This window comes from Rhopalosiphum maidis, chromosome 3, assembly GCF_003676215.2.
Source record: "Rhopalosiphum maidis isolate BTI-1 chromosome 3, ASM367621v3, whole genome shotgun sequence".
Taxonomy (NCBI): Eukaryota; Metazoa; Arthropoda; class Insecta; order Hemiptera; family Aphididae; genus Rhopalosiphum; species Rhopalosiphum maidis.
Window position 1 is genome coordinate 47,923,713 of NC_040879.1, and position 22,244 is coordinate 47,945,956.

A 22,244-nucleotide genomic window follows, 5' to 3' on the forward strand; every position below is an offset into this window, starting at 1 on the left:
TACAAATTTTAATATTTTATATCCTATAGGTATACTGATAATTATTTTCACTTGAAATGAATATGTAATCGATAATAATGGTTTTTTTTTTAACAATACTAATAGAATGTTATATTTAAAAATTAAAACCATAATTTAATGAATTCATAATTTTCATAACAAATATTTATTATTTAAATCAGTATTAGCTTTAGCAAATCTTCACTTAATATACTATTTAAATTGGTAATTATTCTGAAACATTTTTATTGTTTAATCATACTTCAACAATTATAAATTTATATTAAACTTAATTAAATTATTAAGCATCCTAATTTTTCTTTTTTTATCTTATCTGATATAGTATAATATATTTTTTTTCAAAGTTATCAATTTTATGTTTCCTAAAATAATAAATTCATGTTAATATAAATATGTACGAGTTAAATTGCCAAGAGGTTTTTACATTGCATACAGGAACTTTTATTCTTCACATAAATAAAAAAATTGACATATTTAATCATATTTATTTATTTTTAACTAGAATAGATTGATTTATTTTTATATTAATAATTTTAAATAAATTTTAGATTGCAAATTGATTGCTGCAACTATGGAAGACAATACTGAACACTGATTAGTTTAGATTAAATTTAAATGAGATACATTTTTATGGTAAATGAAAAATGAAGCTAATGTTAATATTTTTAATGTAGTACTTCGATTGTCTTATTGTACCAATAATCAGTATAAATCAATATAAAAATTAATTTAATCATAATCGTTAAATTATTCATTATTAAAATGAAATCAGTATCACCTTTTAACAAATTTTGATATTTAATATCCTATATACTGACTATAATAGTATGTATGTACTATACAGTATGTATTTTTAACATTTAATAATAGATTATCCATTATATATTTTAACCGAAATTAATAGAAATACAATGCATCCTACTTTTTTTTTTTATCTAATCTATGATATTATGTATATATATTTTCAAAGCAATCATTAATATTTTGTATTTCCTAAAATAATAAATTCATGTTAATAGTTTATTTAAATGTGTATGAGTCAAATTGCCAAGAGCAATATCAGATTATCAGTATGTATCAATATTAAAATTAATTTATTCATAATTATCCTGTGCGGATGTAAGGCAGCTTCAGAAAATGAAAATGGTTCATAACTAAGTTAAGCCTAAACTTAATGAACAAGAATAACAATGGTATGTGTCATAAATGACATGAAGTGGCAAATGAACCAACATCACCTGCGTATGATAATGTCATAACCACAATGTATTGTAGCCCTATAATCAATGACAATAAATGGTGGTTGACAAGCTTTTATGTAGTAGTGTCGTCCGAACGCCATAGTGAGGTATAAATGTACTATCATCACATATACTTCTGAATCCTAAAATGCGTAATAACGTGAAAACATAGTGACGTATATTGTTGAGCAAAATGAATAGGAAAAGCCTACTGTAATATAAGGTAGCCCTGTATAGGACACTGACAGACATGACTTACCAGAATTAATACGAGCACCTTTACACTAGTCTATGTCAGGATTTTGTCATTTAGACTTGGTAGTAAAATAAAGAATAATTACAATTAAAAAACACTGACATTTTTTCAATAATAAAATACACTTTTCATTATTTTTATTTTATTTCACCACAACTACTATTTCACTACTCAATGGTTAGTTCACTACATATATATAATGATAAATATTTTCACTTGAGATGAACATACAATAAAAATGAAAAATGAAAAATGTTTTGATATTTTAATAATACTGAATAAAAGTTAAAATATAAAATTCAATTTAATGAATTCATAGAATTGTGATGGTAATTATTTTGATCCTGAGATTTGTACAACCTTTTCACAATTCTTTACATATTATAAAATTAAATTTTTCTGATTAAAAGTAAAAATAAAATATTCAACTTGATTAATTCATTAATGTTATGACTATTACTTTGAACATAAGATCAGTACGACCTTTTAAAATTTGATAATAGATTATCTATTAGATATTTTAACTTAAATTAAAAGAAATGTAAACAATGTATGAGTTAAATATCTTCTTGTGTAAGTTGTTTACAGGTACTTCAAGTCAAAACATGTACAAGAACATAGAATATTTACATATCTAATTATATTCATTTATTTGCAACTAGAATATAATATATTAATTTATTTTTAAATTAATAATTTTTAATCAATTTCAGATGGCATATTGCTCGCTGCTACTGTGGAAGATGAAACTTAACACTGATAGAAGACTGCAGTTTAATATAAAAAATTTCCATGGTAATTTATGTTAATATTGATATTTTTAATTAAGTTCTTTGGTTGTTTTATTGTACTGATAAACAATAAAAACCAATATTAAAATTAACTTATTCATAGGTAATTGTTAAAGGAATCGCTTTGAAAATTAAATCAGTACAACCTTTTAATAAATTTAAATATTTAATAAATTATTAATTAATGATCAATATTTATGAATACATAAAAAATTGAAATTTTTTTCGATTTTTCTAATAATACTGAAAAAAAGTTAAAATTTAATTTAATGAATTCATAATTGTGATGGCAATTACTTTGATCCTGAGATTAGTACAACCTTTTCACAAATCCTAACATATTATAATATTAATACTGTTTAATATTTTGCAGTCTTGTCAAAGGTTTTTTTATTGTTTAATTGTACTGATATAAATAAAAATTAATTATTAAACTTAATTTATTATTGTAATATTTTTAAGTTAAATTGCCATGTTGAATATCTTCTTGTGTAAGTTGTATGCAGGTACTTCAATTCAAAATATGTATTAGAACAATATTAACATATTTAATCACATTCATTTATTTGTGACTAAAATATATTGATTTATTTTGATATTAATAATTTTTAATACATTTCAGATAGCAATTTGCTTGCTGCTACTGTGGAAGACAAAACTTCACACTGATAGAAGACTGAATTTTAATATGATAGATTTCCTTAATAATTTTTGTTAAATTTTATTAAGTTGTTTGTTTTAGTGCACTGATAAAAATCAAAAATATAATGTTTACATTTATTTTTTATTCTTATTGCTTTTTCTTTTAATCAAATAATTTTTTTGAATATATAATATAATATTTTTATAATGTTTTCTCTTATTTATTTAGTTTAATTTGTAAACCTATCAATGAATATTTAGTTTGTTTCAAGCAATAATAATAATTAAGTAATATAGTTAAATTAAAATTAAAGTTGATTTATAACTTTTATATATTTTTAACGCGATGCAAGACATTTTTTTTTAATATTTAATTTTATTGCAGGATTAACTAATATATTGTCTAACTTGAACTTTAATCAAAATTAATTTGTGTTCTTTCAAATGAAAGTTCTCAAATTGATTATTTATGTATAACTCAAATTTTGTTGAACCTTTAGAATCTCTTAAACTGTGTTTAGTTGAAACACATGGTTTTATTAAAATTATTTACATACTAAATAATTTAAAATAATTTTTATAAAATGTTGAATTATAATAAAAATAATATTAATAGTTGATATTTATTTTATTTGATTTAACCAACTGATACTAACCAAGTCCCATATTTTACAGATTTTATATACATGATGATTCTTTTATCATAAAACACTCATTATTTCAATGAGTATTCATGTTTTTAAAACATTATTTTATTCATAGTCTCAAGTTGTTAAAAAAAAAAAACTTTTTTATTAAAAAATTATATTTTTAAATATTTTTTTAAGTTTTTACTTTTTTGAATGACAACATAGTTTTAATTTAATATTCCAAAGCAGAATAATTTTCTGAGTAATTTGATAATAAAAATTGAATTTAGGCGAGTAGTTTATGAGTTATAAGTATTTAAAGTTTAAATGCGTAGGGTGGAGTGGTACTTCACTTATCTAAACTTTAAATACGTACAACTTATAAACTACTCGTCTAAATTCAATTTTTATTATCAAAATACTCAGAAAATTATTCTGCTTTGGAATATTAAATTAAAATATGTTGTCATTCAAAAAAGTAAAAGCTTAAAAAAATATAATTTTTTAATAAAAACATTGTTTTTTTTAACAACTTGAGACTATGTAAAAATTTTTTTTTCAAAAACATGAATACTTTTTGAAATTATGACTGTTATATGATAAAAGAATCACCCTGTAGAATAGTTTTAAATATTATGAAATTTGTTTTTTATAATTTTTTAACTAAAATTACTATTTTTATATTATTATTTTAATACCTAATTCATTAATAAACTTAATTTTTCTTTTTTTGCTTTGTGTTAACTTATATAATCATCTAAGTCAATAATTTAAAATGTTTTCAATTGAAAAATACCTAATGTTCAAGTTAATTAGTTTATAAGACATGAAACTTTTGAGATATTTAAATTTAGAAATATTATTGCTTTTGCTTGTATATTTTTATGAAAATGTATGAATATAAATATATATACCATAATTATTAATTAATATATTTTTATACCTAGAACAAAATACAATTGTAAATGTTGTTTTAGTATAATAAATCAAATTGTATTATGGTTTAAAATAATTACAAATATTAAAAAAAAACTTACAAGATATTAAATAGAACCCAAAAAACTATCCCAATAAAAAATACAATAACTTCTTTTACATATCTTAAATATTTATATCTTAGTTAATTTCCAACCAAGAAGAAACTTAATTTAAATGAAATTGAATCATTAGTTTTTACTTTATTTATAGTTAAAAGTATTTCTATATAAAAATATTTGTAGAGAAATAAACTAAATATTTAAAAATTAAGAATCATTTTGTATATAAAATATAATGTATAAATTAATGTTTTTAATTTATTTTAATTATTTGTGATCGATAATAAAATAATAATAAAACAAAAATAAAATTGTTATTATAAATCTGAATAATTTTGATTTTAAGAGTAGAATTAAAGTCTTAATTTCTCTTTGTAATAAACTCACAGTCTCTAAATATAATTAAGAACAAATCTACTCTAATTAATTTTAAGCCAAAGAACACTTGAGGTTGATGCAACTATGATAGCTTTAACATCTTCAAAATCCATGATGTCTAACATTATTATTTGGCCAATATCCATTTTTATTTCTAACAGCATATTTGTATCTTTAAGTTTAATCAAATCATCCATGCTGTGCATACGGTATGCTAATAAGTAACCATTCAGAGTTCCAATAAATAAAATGTTTGTATGCATGTATGCTGAAGTAGCTCCAGAATATTTAGTATTCAACCACGAATCAACCATTATACATGAATCCTTAAAAATGCCATGAATTAAAATGCTATTAGTCCGATTACGACTAATTATCAGCCCATGAATCACTGAAGCATATAAAAGATAACTTAAATGTGGGCATAAATGGCCATTGATAGTATTTTTTGGTTCACCATGGGAATGCCATTCGTACCAAGTTTCTCGAATCCAACAGCATACATTAGTATAAGCATTCATATCTACATCAACAAGTTTTCCAGTGTAATGTTCTCTTCTATTCCCATCATGTACTAGGTTTACTGTGTTATGTAACGGGCACAAATTTGCATGTTTTAGGCGGCAATTTATGTAAAAATTATCTTCTCCAGTTTCTTGATTTGTTTGAGGTCTGGGATTTAACACTACTATGGCGTTATGTTTGCAAATTTCTGAATTACTATTTCGAAGAACATAGCTTCCTGTCTTCTGATTTTTTGTAAGTGAAAATAAATACATAAAATTTGAAAATATAACCATGACATCAAGTTTGTGACAAATAATTTTGACTACTCCATCAAGACCCAAGAAATGGTGTTGTCCTATTTTGGATATTTTAAAAATAGGATTTTGCCATTCAAGCCAATTTTTATAAACCCTTTCATAATGAACTTCTGGTATCGAGTCAAGTGGAATATATGTGGGAACCTCTTTAGTTATTAAATCAATTAAATATTTCTTTGGTAATTCTTCCAAGCAAATTTTTCTCCATATCTTATTATAACGAAGTGCATTATTAGCAATATCATTACATGTCTTTGATAATTGTTTGTATTTGAGCAAAGTCTTGCCATCAAAATGGCATACAATTTTTTCCATCAACTCAGGTGGTAGATAAACCTCATTATTATTTTCTATTTGATTGACTTGTTCAGGATTATTAACACTATAACAAAATAAAATTAATAATGTGAAAAATAATAAGTTACCTATCAGTAGTAACTAACACATTTCTTTTAAAAAAAAAACTTTATAGTTAAAATACTAAACTATACTAACTTAAATATGAAACTTTTATTCTTATTATTAAAATTACGGTTTGGATTTGAAGGGAATATAATTAATTTAAAAAAAGCGTTTAATTTATTTAAAAATCAATTACAATAAATTAAATAGATTTCAGTTGATTTATTTAACTAGTTTGTATTAAAATAAAAATTTTGCTAACATGTACTTGGATAAACTATCTTCAGTAAAACGTTGACGGTTAGGTTAAACAAGTTAAATGAATAATATACGGGTAAAAAGGTTGAATTAAAAGACCTGCTTTCTTCATATATAAGGAGTCGTTGCATCAGATATTAAAAGTAAAATATTGTCTAATTCTACATTTTTTGGCCACAACACAAATATAGGCATCGTTATGTCAAATATTTGTGTAATTTTATTACTATTTACATTATATAAATAATCTATACAGATATAGATCCAAATTTCTAGGGCATACGTATGTGATGTATAAAACTATCAAATCAATTGAAAATAAAATTCATAAAAGGCATTTAAATAATAAAGATTAAAAATAAATAAATCTATCATCTTAGTATTAAATGAAACACATTTTTATAAAAAATTATTTTTCTATATTAATTATTAAAGAAAAGGCTTTTGTCTTCATATCCAAACCCTAATTATTAAGACATTTTACAATCTGAAATTTAATTTTTACAAATGGCAAAAGCAATAGTAAATGGTCAGAAGTGGTTCTGATTGATGAGATTTATGTGCATCATTTATATTTAAGTTAACTTGCTAGATACTAGATTACTTAAGATAATAAAAATAGGTCAGAGGTTTGAAGGTGGTGATGGTTATGAAGGTTAGAGTGGATAATTGTAGAGTTTTAACTATATTTTAGACCAGTGATTTTCAACTGATATTCCATATGCTCCCTTGAAGTATACCGCGATACACGCTCAAGCAGAATTTCGTGAAATATCTATAAAAGCAATAACAATTCAATCACAATTCTCCACAATTGTATCTGTGCAGATAAGGATTTTCAGCAATTACAACAATGGAATGTAAAAAAAAAAGAAAGACTTCAATCTGTAAAAGAAGCACTAAGAGTAAGTTTGTCCTTGAATTAAACACTTGTGTATCATGAGTCAAATGCATATATCACATTGGTCATGGATTGGTATGGACATTTTGTAGGAAACAAAAAAGTTAAAGTTAAAAACCATTGTTTAGACCAATAAAATAGGTTTTTGTAAAGAGTGTAATTTAAGACGTAAAATTGTGCTTTAATAATTTTATGAAGTCATTGAGATTTTATTACTGTTAGAAGATTTGATTAGACCCAAAGTTAGATTCCATACTCGATTGCATAGGATGCTTGAAAAGAAACTAATATAAAAGAGTTTTGTTTTTAAGATTAGTATGTGTGAATATAAGAAGAATTTATAATAGTCAAGAGGATATCAGAGCACTATTTGTTATCTTTCTTTGATCCGTGCTCAACATGGTAAATAGTTGTTTAGGAAAACTAAACTGTGTTTTTAATTTAGTATTAGAATAAACTAGTCTATTTTACAACTTTAAACGAAAAACATTATCCATGTAGTATTGTTCTACATTTCAACATTTGTTACATTTTATTTTTACAATATTTCAATTTTAAAACATGATATGAGCATTTTAAAATTTTATCATTTTACATGCTCATAACTCGCATAAAAATTGATATACCGTAAAACTAAAAATGTTGTTAGAAATAATTTCACTCTAATACTAACGCTGACAACAGAACTTTGATTGTGCTGAACATACATTTACTATGTCGTGCACATGTCAGGCTGGTCGGAGAGACAAAACAGTGCGCCGACTTTCTTTTAAGTGTAGTGATTGAAAACGAAACATTTAGCATTGATGTGGGTTAATCTATAGCTTACATGTTATACCCGGGTAACAGACATTTCGTGCAATAGAAAATCGACGTACTCGGCGCGATAGCAAGACAATGGCTTTATCTGAGAGTGAATATATTTTGACACATTTACATCGATATCCAAATCTTTAAACCACATTTGACAGGCTTAAAGCATATTACTTAGAATAATAATAACTTTATAACTAGGTTAGTAATGCGACAGAGCTAAGAATGTTTTTGTTAAAAGCTTATTTATGGACACTATTTACCGAGGATTTATATTCAAAGACGAAAGAGAGATGGTTTCAACCATTTCCATGTCACTCCACGCTCGCGGACATTTTGAATTACTCATTTTGAACTTTTCGTCAAATAGCGACGTCGAAATCACCGTGGAGTTTAGAACTCTAAAATTCTAGATCATAGAAATAATAGGGTTAGACTGGCGGAGTTGTCAAACGTACAATGCTAGAACCGTGTCTATAGACCGTGCGAGTGTCGATTAACCTTATCAGTTATCGTGCAGCGATCGTACATTTTAGTAGTACGTAAAATAGTCATGGAGAAATGTTCATACTATGCATATTTTGTCTACCGTTCACGGATATAGATACTATACTAGTATCACAGAACAAGCTATAGTACATATGTCCGTGCAACCGTTTAATAAGGAGTTAGGCCCATAAACCTATACGATTGTATATATATATATACATGTGTGTGTGTGTGTGTGTGTGTGTGTGTGTGTGTGTGTGTGTGTGTGTGTGTGTGTGTGTGTGTATTTTTTTGTATTCTATGACATCACCTAACTAAACAGTTTGACAATTATTGACATTAAACCAGAACGGCAGAACACTGTTACACAATCCGTACAACACAATCGTCAATCATAATTCATAGTCATACTATTACAATACTAAAGTTTTATATTTATATATAAAGGTTTATCGGTCTACGCATACAAAACGGAATGTAAAATAAAATATCCATCTCAGTCCAAGGCACACATAATTAAATGAAATAATAATTGTTATTATTTTTATGTCTACGCGGAATAGATAAAAATAATAATTGGTCCTTGCGTGTTACTCGTCGACCTATAAGGTCTATGGTGATACTCTACCACATTTACACATCTACATACAACATACATTAGATACGTGTAACTGCGTACTGTGTAGGATATATAATAATTATAGTGACCTACTTACTACTTTAAATTTTAACTGTCATTATATTTGTTCGTGCAATCTACTCGTGTACCTACATCTTAATTCGTGGATACGCTTGTAATAAATATATAACAATATTGACGCATACACAGCTTCAGATTATCGTTTGACTTATTGAGTTAATTATGATTGTATTTGTGTGGAACTTTTCACCATTTTCTGTTCGTTCAGATTTTGTTTCACTTTGTAAGTAGGTACCTCGGTATTCACTGTATAAAATTTCTTATGCTCACTTCACTGCACTCTAGGATAATGCAATAGTAACCATGACAAAATAGATCTATTTTTTTATGATAATAACTAAAATACCTGTTTTGGAACAATTATTTATGTTTTTATATTCTTATATTTTTTATTTACTATAGTACTATAATATAATTAAGTTACATATTATTACTTAGTAACTTAATATGTCATACATATACATAGGTGGCAAAATAGACCAAAGGCCAAAATAAATACAATTGATCTCACTCTACCTACATTGTACCAAGTTAAATATAGTTAAATAAAAGTTAAAATATAAAATAATACTTTGCATAAAGTTAAATATAAAATTAATTGAGTTTTCTTTTAAGAGGGCGTCACACCCGCATGTATTGTCTGTCTTACAAGTACCTACGTAACATAGTAAATTTAAGCTCAGCAGATCACGTTTAGCTCTGTCAGATTAAAATATAGAGTGAATCGATTTATTATGAAATGTGATGGTAAAAAAATTATCTGTGTTTGTATGTTAGTTTTTTACGATAGTTCAATTTTTTATCAAGTTATGCGTATACAGTGTGATTCTTTTATCATAAAACACTCATTATTTCAAAAAGTGTTAATGTTTTTGAAAACATTTTCTTACATAGTTTCAAGTTGTTAAAAATACTACGGTTTTATTAAAAAATAATATTTTTAAATATTTTTATCTTTATATTTTTTTAAGTTTTTTACTTTTGAATGACAACATAGAGTTTTAATTTCATATTCCAAAGCCGAATAAATTTCTGAGTATTTTGATACATAGGGTGAGTAGTTTACGAATTATACGTATTTAAAGTTTAGACAAACAGAGTGGAGTGGTACAGAGTTACCCCGAAAAATGTTTGTCTACTATTCCGCTTGTCTAAACTTTAAAGTGCAATATAGGACGCACCTACCAATATGTCATTACTCACTAATACTATAACTTATTAATGAGATATTTATTTTTTATTAAGAAAATCAAATGTATTACAAATTAGATATAATTAAATTACAATTTATGATTGATTTTTATATTGTATTATTTTCTTTTTAACTTTGAATACCGCTGAGGTAACAAATTAAGATAAAACAAATTGTACGTTCATTCAAACAAAACACTACAAAAATAAATAAATAACGCAATAGAAAATCAAATTTCTTCAACAGTATCAACACATTTGGAATCAAACAATACATAAAATAAGAATGGAAGACGGAAAAAAAACCAAAATTTTCATATTTCGCTATATTTTGTTATATATCATTAAACATACGTTTTAATTTAAAAATACAGAAACAAATCAAAACAATTTAAAACTATTGTATAACATTGAAAAAAGTCAGAATAGGTTATAAGTTTTAAAAAATGTGTTCAATCAAATAAAGTAAAAATAATAATAATAAAAAAAATATGTCATCGATATCTTATTCCATAAGAGATGGTAGTTAAAAAGGCTTCAATATACTATTATCATAATCTTTGCATAATTTATTAATTTAATTTGTATTTTTTTGTTGTTTCTGTTGTGATACTCATAGGCACAATTAGGGGGGTGCTTGGGGGTGCTTCAGCACCCCCAGATCAAAAATACCAAAAATGGAAAAATCATATAAAAAAGTTTTTTTTGTTTTACGTAAGATTTTTTTATTTGGCGTTTTTAAAGGAAACACAATTAATTGTTTATGATGATTAAAAGTATATAATATGGTAATATTAAAATATTAGGTATGTAATATCGACAATTATATCGTTGCAGTCATAGATTATATAATAAATTTTTCAGTCAGCACTCGGCAGTAATTTTTCCGTAGAAAGTCATAAAATGACCAGTTTAATTGATTGTTTTATGGAAATGGACTATGAAAACAGTCAATACTTCATAAATCATTATAAAGTGTGTTAAATGCAAGTGGTTTTTATATGTAATTTATTATAATAATATAATATTTAATTTTAATTTAAGATTGGCTCTTACAATTCCGGTGAGTTCTGCTTCATTTGAGAGAAGTTTTTCATCAATGCGTTGCCATAAAAACTGGCTAAGGGCAAGTATGGAGCAACAGCATTTTACAGATTTAGTAATATTAAATATTGAAAAAGATGATGTTAATAAAATTACTTCATCAGAAATATTGGAAAAGTAATCCACTAATAAGAGAAAAATAGTATTAGTATGAAATAATATATTATGTATAACTATAAACATTAAAAAATAAAAATAATGTTTATTTATCTGTTTATACTAGGTCATTATTTGATAAAAGAATCACCTAAATAACATAGGTAATATAATTATAAACCTAATGTATTTATGAGGTATATTACTGTTTGGATACTTAAATATTAGTGTGCACTGTGCTTCAAATATAATTCTGATTTGAACATGATAATATCAAATTACAATTGAATAAAAATACCATAAAACATCTATTGAAACGATATGATTTAAATAACATTACATTGCTTTATGGTTACGTAGAACAATAATAATGGAATAGACGTAGTAAAATTAAAAAGATTTTTTTACCTAAGGCCGATTTTAAGAATGAATATCACAAGCTAAAAGTGTTTGCTATTATTTTATTCAGATGATTAACAAATCTTTTTGTTAAAACACTATTAGTTTACTATCAATTACATTCAATAACCATTACACGTACATTGCATAAAACCATTATCTTTATCAGTATCTTCTAGTTCATTTTCAACGTATGATGTTGGTAGTTTCAACAGAAAAATGAATGCCAATTCATTATATTAAACTATTAATATAATTGATATACCTTCATACAAATGATGTATAATATGTTTAATTATGTAAAACAGGTAGTCAATCTCTATTGATGAATATAATATTTTATATTATTAATATCTAGTATAAGTCTAAACCAATATTAAAAACAGTATTATCTTTAATTGTGGTCTAAACAGTACTTTATGATAGACAATAAATTATGATAATAATATGTAGTAATAAACTGTATAACACTATTGGTTAATTCAATAATACAATATTAAATTTCTTTACAGACCACTGTTTACTTAAATGCAATTTATATTTTTACGCTAGGTAACCATAACCGACATCTCAAAAAAGTAATAATATTTTAGAATAAGATAAATAATAATGTATACAACATTTTATGTATAATATAGGCCAATTTTTAACCTCTTTTGAATGTCTGAACACTTAATATTTTATCTAAAAATATCATGTGTAAGTGTAACCTATGTTATATTACAGGTCATGCGTAGCACAACAACAACTAAGGATACTTAGATATATGTAGGAACCTCACTTACACAACATATTTCCGTGGTTGAAAGTTGTCGTTATCTTCATCGTAATTATATTCACCACGTGAAAAGTAGATAACTAGTTCCTATATCTACAAATATCTGGATCTCTTCCACCCGGTTTAGGACAATGGTGTTTGTCCATGATCTCCAAATAAATCGGCATCGTTTTGCTATCCCGTTTTCAATCGTCTGTATTCAGGAATTGTTCTTAAATGGTGCGTCGTATGCTATTTTTAGTCACATGTAGAATCTTCTGTTGCCGGCGTTCCAATTGTACGTATGATAATTATATATCTTATAATTATAATAGTCATTGCTTGAATACGATGGGTTCCGATACGACTCTCGGCTACGAAGATTTAATAAACAGATCGTGGCAGCTTTTGTCTTGATAATTTTAGTCGCACCCGTTTTTTGCGCCTTGATAGACGCTCAGAATGTTTGGTATTGGTGACTGTGGTGGTATTAACTGGCTGGTGATAATGATTGTGGTGGTTCATTTCGTTCTTAATGACTTTATCAGCGACATAGCCGTCATGGCCTTCGTTGTAGTTGATAGTAAAATGATGGCAGTGATGATGGTCGTAGTTGGATTGAGAGTGATGATAATCGTAGAGGGACTACCGATCGTCGTATACGTACGTCAAAGTATCTGCAAAAACCATTGTGGTCGATCCGTTGGACCAGCGATATCTGTACGTTGGCGCCTGGTGCATAAGACCCCCTGTCCGATCGACCATCTCCTTCTAGAAACTCCACTTGTAGCAAGTTGTTGTTTCTTGCGGCTAATTCGTTGTTTACCATATTGTTTCAACTATTTATCTACTTTGTGTACCAAACTTCGAGTGTCTGGATACAATCGGAGGAGTCGAGACTGTTGGCAATCCCAATACACTGGACTCGAACGAACCTGAAATAACACAAACAGGTTAAATCAGCGTTAAAATAATATAAGCTTATAAAAATGTCGTATAAAAAAAAATGTATTTCAATTGCTAGACATGGGAAGACACTAAGCTTCAACTAAAAGCAAAGCTGCTGAAATGTCAGTATTTTCGCGTAGGGGAATTGGTGGAGGACCACCCACATCATTTGTTTTTAATGGTGTTGAAGAAAACGCACACAAATTAATTAAGCCCGTTTCAATATCAGGTCATACATTATCAGCTGAATCCATTGCGAAATTTTCAATTGAACCTGGTACATAGTAGTACTCAGCTGCATAACTAGTGGTATTAGATACTTTTAGATAATTTAGAGACTTATGAAAATGTAGATGATTTACTAAATAAAACTCTGTCGAGTCTTAATCTTTTTCCTTCCTGTTTTTACCAACTGAAACTCCCGTATAATACTACCAATAATAGTAAAATTAAAAATTTACATGATGTATAATACTAATACCTACCAATTTTAAAAATATAATAAAAATCCAATTTTTTCCTTTACAATGTTTCCTAAACCTAATCCAACAATCAATTCCAAAATTTATGGTCAACAATCTTGTAAGTATTATAAACTATATAATTTTTCCTGAAAGTACTTATGTGTTTGTACAATTTTTTTTTTCAATTGTTAAGTATCATTGGTATAATATAATACTAGACAATTTTGTGAAATGTCAGTTAGTTAAGTAATTAGTATATTTAAATTATTTTTAATTCCTTAAGCAATTGTTCGAAAAAACTTAACTGTAATACCAATAAACGTACATTATATGCAGCTCGATTGGATGAAGGTAATTTAATTGGTGACAGATTGGCAGACTTGGTATAATGTAAATTGTTGGCAAAACAAAAATATTGGGACCAAAAACTAACTCTTTTAGCTGAACAAAATACTTCTTTGAAATCTTTTACAGATTGCCCTCTTGCTAACCACAATAATGAAGAGTAATAATAATTTCATATTTATTTATTTCCAATTCATATACCAATACTAATTTTTACTAAATTGAATTAATCTTTTAATTGATTCTTTCTTCTAACATAATGGTAATGAAGTTCCTGTAATTCATCATTGTTTTTAAACTTTACTCTTTTTCCTATACTATAACTTGGTTTAATGTTGTTTTTATACCTACACATTTTTTAACTTTTATTTTATATCATTCTTATTTTTTATTTTTATTAAATCTTTTTCGTTCCTATTATAAGTATAGACATCAAATTGTTTTTATACTTAAAATTTGATTCTTCCTTTAAAATAATAATTCCTACTTATTCCTTTATATAAATATTTATTGTTTATGACTAACTTATTAATAATATTAAATTATAAATAATAAAATAAATATATATTATTAATTAATAGTTATTTATTATTAACTAACGATTATTTAATTTTAGTTAATGTTGAAAATGTTGTACAACACTTGCTCTTACTCTTCTTCTGTTGTTTAAATCGATATTTACATTGATCACGTTCTTGGGCATACTTAAATCTCATCTTTAATAATCCATTACAACTTTCTATTAAACTCCTATCCCGCATTTGTTTGGAATTATATAGTTCTTCTTCTTCATTTACCGGATTTTGGAATGGTATTAATAGCCATGTTCTAAGGCCATACCCTGAATCACCTTTATATAATGTTATATACCATCCTTCATTTAAATCCAATACAATTTTCTTTTTTTATGTATATATATTTTTTATAAAGTAATAAAAAATAAATATCTCAAAATGTAAATTATACAATATTAATTATATTTTAAAATTAACTAATATCCAGAAGATAGAAACATTGACTGTATCTGCTTAATTCTTAAACTATAGGTAGTATATTGCAATTGTTTCAAATGTGACTATCGTGTGTACTGTGTACTACCAGGATACAGTGTATTCACACTTAATATTTGTGGCATCAAAAATCTGTTTTTGATTAGCAATCATATTATAGTTGGATCACAATATTTATCTAAATTTTAAAATACAATATACCCCAGGGAAAGTTTACTGGCCAACGTCATATGGAAGTACAGTAGAAACCCGTTGTTATGACCTTAGATTGCAAGTCCCGGAAAAACTCCTATATTGTATGTACTAATTTGTATCGATTATAATGACGTCTGTATAGTGACTATACGGATGTTATGACGGTTATTTTTGATTTTATCGGAAAAAGGTTTTATCTATAATGACTTTATTAGTTTTATCAAAGGTCTTATAACAACCGATGAAGCTAATTTCATCGGTTTTTTGTAAATTTATCGTCAGTGTTCCGATATTTGTGTACTTGATCGTAATCGTCGTGCAATAAACTGTAAATTGTGTTTGAGTGTTCAATCTTTGAAAAATAAGTAAACAAAAGCCATTTACAATTGAAGAAAAAGCAAATGTAATTTTTTGTTTAAAAAAGGGTGAAAAAAATTTCGACGTAGCTAATGAATTAGGTGTAGGTCACTCAACAATTTCTAACATATGGAAGGCTCGAGACAAAATAGAACAAATGTTTCAAAACGAAAAATTATCAGTTAAAAAACTTTGAAATTGTACGCAAATGGATTTAGATACGGTTTTACTACGATGGTTTAAAAATCAAAGAAATTTACGCATTCCAATAGATGGACCAATTCTTTAACAGAAAGCCAATGAATTAGCTGAAGGCCTTGGTAAGCATAATTTTAATTCTTCCACTGGTTAGATTCAAAGATTTAGATCAAAACATAATATTCTGTTTTCTACAATAAGTGAAGAATCCAATTCGGTCAACCCTAATATAACACAAAATTGGCTTGAAAAAGTATGGCCAAAAGTATGGGAAGGATACACCAATGTTCAAATTTATAATGCAGCTGAGACTGGGCTTTTTTTCAAAATTCTTCCAAACAGAACATTTAAATTTAAAAGAGAAAGATGTTCAGGTGGTAAAATATCTAAATAACGTCTCACCGTCTTAGTTACAGCAATTATAAGTAGAAAAAAAATGAAACTGATTGTAATTGCAAAATCCCGTACTCCATGGTATTTCAAAAATATCAAAAATATCGACTGTCTACCAGCAACATATGAATCAAACTCCAAAGCTTGGATGACTGGAGAATTATAGTCTAAAATTTAATATAAAACGAGAAATTCTAATTCAACGCATATTGCATAAACAATATCTAAAATAGAACCCAAAAAGTCTTAATCAACATATTATTATTTATAATTGAAACTTACTGTTCGAACTATTTTCAGTGATCATAACACGTCCCACTTGTTCCAGTGTAGACAAACATTGTGATATGGTGATGATTAGATGTATAATATTGATTTTCACATTTGTTTCTGCTTTTTTTGCGATCACAGATTTCTACATACGTTTCATGTTTATGAATTAATTGTACACATTCACGATAAATAAATAAATAATTAAATAGACAACAGTACAAAATCAAAAATATTTAGATACCGCGTAACTATTGGCGATTTCGTGTTTTGAGCAACGAGGAAACCGTCAACGGACGGCGAGAGTAGTCAGCCTTACCTACAGACGGTTACCTCATTGCTCTTAACGCGAAATCGCCAAAGTTAGGAATAACTTAATAGCTTCTCTCGTTATAGTGCCATGTCAACCTTAAAATTCCAAGCCTCATCATGAAAGTGCCATATCATCGTGACGTGGAACATTTTAATGGTATCTATCACAAACTAAGATAATAACCATGGTTAGTGGTAACATTCGAATATCGGGACAACTGCAATTGTCAGAAAAATGTGAAGACTTTACCGTATGTCAGAATGTCCATAATAACATCGATAATTACTCGAATTAAAATAACAATACAAAATAGCAAGAACAGCTTTTTCACAATAGCTGTTGTGAATAAATGTAAATAAAAACCATTTAATCATGACTAATATCACTAATATTAATGTGGAAAAAATATAATTTTATATAAGGATTTATTTGTCTGACAGTTGGCAATACCTTCTTGCTTTCGGAGTCTTATCAAGTTTCTCTCTCTTATCATTTTTCAGACCATTGCCCCCCCCCCCAAGACAAACAATAAAAGTTAATCACAGTTTAATCGGCCGACCTAGCACAAGGTCTGTAAAGAATCGTTATAGATCTTGGAATTAGCCCGGGTAAAATCAGTTAATAAGGGTAATCTGAGTTTAATAAAAGCATAGACTATATAGTATAGTATAAGGTCTATGAATCGGACACGGAACAACTGGCACCAAGACCACAGAATAACTATTACACGTTCATTGCATAAAACTTGCGATTCTTATTACAAGATACTTGAAAACATTTTAGAGTTGAAACATAAATGCAAATACCAATGTAAAACTGAAAAACATGAAATATAAATATATAACAGATAATAATAAATAATAATTTGATAAGTGATAAAAGATAATAAATATCTACTAGAATGCTTTATTTGATTTGAATGTAAAATAAGTGTAAATAAAGAAAACACTTGTGCAATAACTTAAAATTGCTGTTTCAATATAGCATATAGTGCATTTAAAATATCAAGTAAAATGATTCATATGGAAAATAATAATGGAGAATTAGAATCACTTTCATGATCTACTGTTCTTGGTTTTTAGGCATTAACTTTTGGTTACACTACTATTAATTTACTTTCAATTACATTCTGTACACATTACACTTACGATCCGTTATTATTTTTAGTATCTTCAAGTTGATTTCCGAAGTACGAGGTCGATACTTTCAACAGTAGTATGAATACCAATTGATGTCTCGGAATCATCCGAGTTATCTCCTGTACTGCCATCTAAAAAAAATAAGTCAGTTAAATATGTGTAATGGTTGCATGATAAAATGTCACTACTACACACCATTAACAGAACCAAAACATTTATAATACGACTTATACGTGGACAACACTGAATAAATCCAAATTGGAAACACCAAATAAAAACTAACAGACAATCTTCATTCTTATTCCAAAATATTTGAAAGCAGTTTACAGTTGAATCTTAAAAACAATTATGAATGTTCTAGTGCAAAAAGATATGATATATAAACATATAACAGATGATAAGAAACTATAACTATGATAAGCCATAAAAGATAATAAATATCTACCAAAATGTTTTGTAGAATTTGAAAATATCAAATAATTGTTACTAAGGAGTACACCTGTACAAAAACTTGAAATTGCTGCATTTCAGTAGAGTATGATGTTACTATTCTTTAAATATAATTCTGATTTGAACATGATAATATCGAATTACAATTGAATAAAAATACCATAAAACATCTATTGAAACGATATGATTTAAATAACATTACATTGCTTTATGGTTTCGTAGAACAATAATAATGGAATAGACGTAGTAAAATTAAAAAGATTTTTTTAGCTAAGGCCGATTTTAAGAATGAATGTCACAAGCTAAAAGTGTTTGCTATTATTTTATTCAGATGATTAACAAATCTTTTTGTTAAAACACTATTAGTTTACTATCAATTACATTCAATAACCATTACACGTACATTGCATAAAACCATTATCTTTATCAGTAACTTCTAGTTCATTTTCAACGTATGATGTTGGTAGTTTCAACAGAAAAATGAATGCCAATTCATGTCTCAGCATCCTTTGAGTGATCTGGACTACTGCCGGCCATAAAAAATCAGTCAGTTAAATTGAATATGTATGATGGTTGGAGAAATTATAATAATAATGATTAGCATTAAAAGACAGTACAAATCTAACAGTGTGTTTTGTTAAATTTTAATGTAAAATAAATGTAAATAAAGAATATATTTGTACAATAAATGAAAATTGCTACTTTTGAGTACGAAAAATAAACGAATTTGTTGTTTTAGTAAAATTTCTCATATAATACCTTGTTTTATAGTGCATTTAATACATCAACTTAAATGATTCATATGAAAATTAATAATGGAGAATTAGAATCACTTTCATGATCTACTGTTCTTGGTTTTTAGGCATTAACTTTTTGTTATACTACTATTAATTTACTTTCAATTACATTCTATACACATTACATTTACGATCCGTTATTATTTTTAGTATCTTCAAGTTGATTTCCGAAGTACGAGGTCGATACTTTCAACAGTAGTATGAATACCAATTGATGTCTCGGAATCATCCGAGTTATCTCCTGTACTGCCATCTAAAAAAAATAAGTCAGTTAAATATGTGTAATGGTTGCATGATAAAATGTCACTACTACACACCATTAACAGAACCAAAACATTTATAATACGACTTATACGTGGACAACACTGAATAAATCCAAATTGGAAACACCAAATAAAAACTAACAGACAATCTTCATTCTTATTCCAAAATATTTGAAAGCAGTTTACAGTTGAATCTTAAAAACAATTATGAATGTTCTAGTGCAAAAAGATATGATATATAAACATATAACAGATGATAAGAAACTATAACTATGATAAGCCATAAAAGATAATAAATATCTACCAAAATGTTTTGTAGAATTTGAAAATATCAAATAATTGTTACTAAGGAGTACACCTGTACAAAAACTTGAAATTGCTGCATTTCAGTAGAGTATGATGTTACTATTCTTTAAATATAATTCTGATTTGAACATGATAATATCGAATTACAATTGAATAAAAATACCATAAAACATCTATTGAAACGATATGATTTAAATAACATTACATTGCTTTATGGTTTCGTAGAACAATAATAATGGAATAGACGTAGTAAAATTAAAAAGATTTTTTTAGCTAAGGCCGATTTTAAGAATGAATGTCACAAGCTAAAAGTGTTTGCTATTATTTTATTCAGATGATTAACAAATCTTTTTGTTAAAACACTATTAGTTTACTATCAATTACATTCAATAACCATTACACGTACATTGCATAAAACCATTATCTTTATCAGTAACTTCTAGTTCATTTTCAACGTATGATGTTGGTAGTTTCAACAGAATAATGAATGCCAATTCATGTCTCAGCATCCTTTGAGTGATCTGGACTACTGCCGGCCATAAAAAATCAGTCAGTTAAATTGAATATGTATGATGGTTGGAGAAATTATAATAATAATGATTAGCATTAAAAGACAGTACAAATCTAACAGTGTGTTTTGTTAAATTTTAATGTAAAATAAATGTAAATAAAGAATATATTTGTACAATAAATGAAAATTGCTACTTTTGAGTACGAAAAATAAACGAATTTGTTGTTTTAGTAAAATTTCTCATATAATACCTTGTTTTATAGTGCATTTAATACATCAACTTAAATGATTCATATGGAAACTCATAATGGAGAATTAGAATCACTTTCATGTAAATCATCTCCTGTACTGCCATCTAAAAAAAATAAGTCAGTTAAATATGTGTAAAGGTTGGATGATAAAATGTCACTCTACTACACATCATAATAATAACGAAATTCTTCATATGACAACTTGTTTGTGGACAACACTGACCTAGACACATAGTAACTAGTAAGTCAAAAGTCAAAAAGTAATATCATTAAACAATATAATTATGTATTATTTATGTGTTACAGGGTAAGCATAATATAATATAAGTTTTGAAGAGCTATTACTTGTTGTTTATGCTATTTTTATTGCTATTGCTTATTATTTGTGTTTGAACGTAATTAACTATCAATTATTTTTAATATAATTAAACAACACAATAACTTTTAAATATGAACAGTGCCATAATAATTTATTCAGGATTTAAAAATATTAATAATGGCGTATTTTCGGAAAACGTCAAATTTAAAGGGAAGGAAATTGTTTGAAAGTAATCAAGTTTTCAATGTTAAAGAAATAGGTTCAGAAAACATTTGTTGAATTAGTTGTAATGTCATAAGACAAACATCTGTTTAACTAGGACCATAACTAATAAAATTAGAAGTAAGTTAACTATTAATACTTGTAAATAGGGCTGAAGACTTGTAGTATACTTAAAAACCTCAAAACACATAATAATTTATTTAAAAAAAAAAAACAAAAAATATGCACTTAAAATGTTATGATAAAATATTCTGTTCGTGTTTTGAACTTATATAATATTATATTTTAAAACCTTATACTTATAATACGTAAATGCTACTAATATATCTAATATATACTAATACTATGCTACGAATTGGCCGATGGCCGTGTCTCTGAATCATGTTAGGTAACACAGCTGATTGGCTGGTTTTAGAACATAAAACCACGTATAATAGTTAAAGAGAAGTTAAATCTTTTTACGTATAGGACTAGATTTTTGATATTTTAATTTATTATACAAATTATTGATTTGTAAATAATATTGATTTTATGGACTTTGAAAATTAAATATCGAAAATCGAG

At 26.3% G+C, this 22,244-nt stretch overlaps 2 protein-coding genes and 1 long non-coding RNA gene across 13 annotated transcripts in view; 1 reads left to right on the top strand and 2 right to left on the bottom strand.

Moving 5' to 3' along the window:
* Window positions 1-3,061, top strand: part of LOC113556162 (dynein regulatory complex subunit 3-like) — a 28,550-nt gene extending 25,489 nt beyond the window's left edge. Inside the window, exon 11 of the mRNA XM_026960951.1 lies at window positions 2,232-3,061. Coding sequence (XP_026816752.1) covers window positions 2,232-2,265 — 34 coding nt within the window. The 3' untranslated portion in view covers window positions 2,266-3,061. The remainder of the gene's footprint in view (window positions 1-2,231) is intronic.
* Window positions 3,062-4,899: 1,838 nt separating this feature from the next.
* On the bottom strand, window positions 4,900-8,785 carry LOC113556882. Its single transcript, XM_026962094.2, has 2 exons — window positions 8,457-8,785; window positions 4,900-6,201 (listed from the first exon to the last, which is right to left on the bottom strand). Exons 1-2 carry the CDS (start codon window positions 8,540-8,542, stop codon window positions 5,037-5,039), a joined length of 1,251 nt encoding a protein of 416 aa, XP_026817895.1. The 5' UTR covers window positions 8,543-8,785; the 3' UTR covers window positions 4,900-5,036.
* Window positions 8,786-13,442: 4,657 nt separating this feature from the next.
* Window positions 13,443-22,244, bottom strand: part of LOC113559251 — a 34,125-nt gene continuing 25,323 nt past the window's right edge. For 6 of the 11 annotated variants that reach the window (XR_003625239.1, XR_003625231.1, XR_003405909.1 and 3 more), the window contains 5 exons: window positions 20,126-20,265; window positions 19,940-20,061; window positions 18,571-18,692; window positions 17,122-17,254; window positions 13,443-13,864 (listed from right to left, as the gene is read on the bottom strand). This is a non-coding gene — a long non-coding RNA (uncharacterized LOC113559251). Of the gene's footprint in view, window positions 13,865-17,121; window positions 17,255-18,570; window positions 18,693-18,756; window positions 18,897-19,414; window positions 19,538-19,939; window positions 20,062-20,125; window positions 20,266-20,783; window positions 20,907-22,244 lie in introns of all 11 variants that reach the window. The other 5 variants (XR_003405908.1, XR_003625233.1, XR_003625236.1 and 2 more) reach the window with 5 other exon arrangements.